Source organism: Chaetura pelagica, unplaced genomic scaffold, assembly GCF_000747805.2.
Source record: "Chaetura pelagica isolate M959 unplaced genomic scaffold, ChaPel_1.0 scaffold156, whole genome shotgun sequence".
NCBI lineage: Eukaryota > Metazoa > Chordata > Aves > Apodiformes > Apodidae > Chaetura > Chaetura pelagica.
Window position 1 is genome coordinate 1581657 of NW_009953694.1, and position 3051 is coordinate 1584707.

The window sequence follows — 3051 nt, forward strand, 5'->3', positions numbered from 1 at the left end:
GTTCAATGCAAAAGCAATTACAAGCATTGCAGCCCTTTTGAAATGCAGAGATAAACTGCTAAAGAGCTTTCCTGATAAGGGTTAAGTCATGAATGTGGTTGTCAGGGCAAGATAGCAAGCCTGACAAGGAATTCAGGAAGATGGAGTTAGAAATCTACCTAACAGAACTTTAAAAATGCAAACAGAAGAAAAAACAGTAGGTTTTATAAGCTGGCTTCTTTAGCCCTAGGAGTAAAATGAAGAGAAAACCAAATCTTCAAAAGACTTGGACATGCATGAGGGTTTCATGTGAGGTGAGGAATATACTCTGTAAGGACTGGAAGGTTTTTCCCTACTGTTGCTGAAAGACAGAAACTTACAATCTTTCTTCATGGAAAATATTCACCTCTATGGAGAAAGAGTGCACATGCTATATCCCAGCTGTTCATGAGTCCATTTCTCAGTTTTCTGTCTAATATTTGAACAGTATCCAACTAAAAGAGGTTTTTTAAACAGCAACACTATGTTGCTCAGGTCCTTCACAGCTTTAATACCTACCTTTGTAATGCTTTCTCTCCAGAGTCGAACAGATACATACGTAGGACATTCGCCTGCTGGAACTTCAGTACAGAACATTCTTCACTGGCATCAGGTATATCTGCCTGCTAACTTATAACCAGACTCTTAGTACTGCTTTAGAGCACCCAGCAAACTGCAGGGAAGTCCAGAGGTGATGGATCTGGGAAAAGGCTGATCATGTCTTCTCACTCCCACCCTGAGCACCTGCCATGGAGGAAGGAAGCAGTTTCCCAAGGCACACCAGACCATTACCTGAACTGTCCCCTTGATATCAGGCACTGAGGTTTCCCCAGGGTGCACCAGGCCTCTCTGCGTGTTGGGCTCTGTTGGCTTCCAACCTTCTTTTTTTTTTTATGAGGACATTTGCCTTAAAAGCTACAGAAGTGAATGTGAGCACAGTCTAGGCACTTGGAGGATAGTGGAAACGTGAGCAGCCAGGAGATGAGCCAAAGCAGTGTTCCAGGTTAAAGCAATTTCTTTTTTCCAAGGGAGTAATTGCAGCCTGGATCACTTCCCAAAGCCAGTTAACCACACAAACCCTTCTACTGGCACAACAGCAAACTGGGGAACTGCCTTATAATAACAGAGTACGTTACAAGCAACGTTGCTCTACAGGGATGTTCCCAACAGCCACGTGGGTTTCCACATACGCTCTGGCATATCTGAACTTACTCTGCTCATGGACTGAATCAGAACAAGACAAAACAGCTCCAGCCAAGAAATATTCCTGAATGCGTACAGGGGCACCTGCTGAGCCAGAACATATCTGTATACATCCTATAGGCTGACTCCCCCTTTCTGCAAACACTTCATATGGTCTAGGATATAGGTGTGCTACTGAGGACACCCAACAAAAATTCCCTGCATTTAGTCCTGCAGGATGCACGTACCCAGAGCCAGAAAATGGGGACAACCCATTGACATGCAGTGGCTTTGCAGTCTAATTTCCCAGCCTCTAACCAAAGCTTATTAAGTGGCTACAAAGCAAACACAGATACACCAGATTAGAAGAAAACAGCAAAGGCAGGACAGAAGCAGATTTTTAGCATATCACCACTTACTTGAAGCCTTGAAGTAAAGGTCTTCTAAACAGAATTTATCTCCCTCTGAACTATATACAGCCATTCACACATTAAATTATTTGTCAGGTTTAGGCAAAAAATAAAATAAAGGTAGGTAAAAAAAAACCCACCACAATTAACCTCCCCCCCACCAAAATCCCACAACAAACAGATGGCTGCATAATTTTTCACTCATCGATCCTACAGGGCATGTATCATGTCTTTTAAATGCAGATCCCAAAACTCTGGTACCTTCTGTCTAACGTCCCACCTCAAAACTGCAAGTCATCTATAGTCAAGCTCTTGTAAGAAGTACAGAACCTCTGGAAATTTTTCCACTACTGTAAGCAGACCAGACAAAACTGACACACAAACCACAAGACAAATATGGAGAGATCTTACATTATGCTAGATTAGTAAAAGCCCTGACATATTCTAGGCATTCAGGTCCTCTTTCCACATGGAAACTGAATCCAACACTGCATCACAAACAGGAACTCCACATTTAGTTAGCTAAGATAGCCAAGTCAAATTTGAATACCAAAACATAGCAAGGATGGCAGCTGAGGATGAGGAGAGAACATTAGCAAGGAGAAAGGCAATGAAGCCGCTCCCCTGGCAATCAATCCTCAGTATCCCTGGAAACTTGCAACTAGAGGAAGGGGTGGGAGTAACTCATAGTCCACTGCCTGAGCCTTGGCTTCACTCACAGGCAGTAAAACGTGTCCCGATCTCTGCCTCTTGCTCTCCTAGCACTTATATTTTACCTGTTCTTTTAACAGATTTTATACGCAGGCCAATTTCAAGCTTATGACTATGGCTCTAAGGAAAACATTAGGAAATACAACCAGGTAAGGCAATGTGGGATTTCCTGAAAACTCATCCTTGAGCCTTGGCAAAACTAAGAACGGAAACATTCAGATTTTTAACACCTTGCGTGACACTGAAAGAGGGAGAGAGTGCTCTGATCTAATGTTTCACATGTAACCTAACACTCATAAGTGCAAAACCCTATTTGAAGACAAGACATAGCTCTTTGCAGACAGCTAACACAAGTTCAGTTTATCTCCCCTACTGATGCAGGGATGTGTCCAATGACATATCCATTTACCTGCCATTCCAAAATGACTCAGAGCTACACTCAAGATGGGATTCCGATGGAGCTCTTCATTTCCCCACAAATCCTCAAGGTCTGCCTTTCTGTTGAGAGGTGAAGTGAATCTCAGAGCTGCAGCAATCTCTCCAATTGGCTGACAATGATTTTGTTGAAGCAGCACATTTGACTTGCAGTGTCTCGTGCTGTACCAGGGCAAGCTGCTTTCCACGGACAGGAAGGCTCCAGAGATAGACTTGGTCACTTCTGTCCATGCACACCATCTGAGAAATTTTCTAGGGTAAAATTACACATGGTCAAAGTATTTCCTTGCCACTT

General features: G+C 43.1%; 2 protein-coding genes across 2 annotated transcripts in view; one reads left to right on the forward strand and one right to left on the reverse strand.

Annotated features, from left to right (window-relative positions):
• Nucleotides 1-2494, forward strand: part of LOC104391134 (lipase member K-like) — a 6650-nt gene extending 4156 nt beyond the window's left edge. Inside the window, 2 exon segments of the mRNA XM_010000365.1 lie at nucleotides 560-631; nucleotides 2402-2494. Coding sequence (XP_009998667.1) covers nucleotides 560-631; nucleotides 2402-2494 — 165 coding nt within the window.
• A 4-nt stretch (nucleotides 2495-2498) lies between these two features.
• Nucleotides 2499-3051, reverse strand: part of ANKRD22 (ankyrin repeat domain 22) — an 8649-nt gene continuing 8096 nt past the window's right edge. Inside the window, exon 4 of the mRNA XM_010000366.1 lies at nucleotides 2499-2520. Coding sequence (XP_009998668.1) covers nucleotides 2499-2520 — 22 coding nt within the window. The remainder of the gene's footprint in view (nucleotides 2521-3051) is intronic.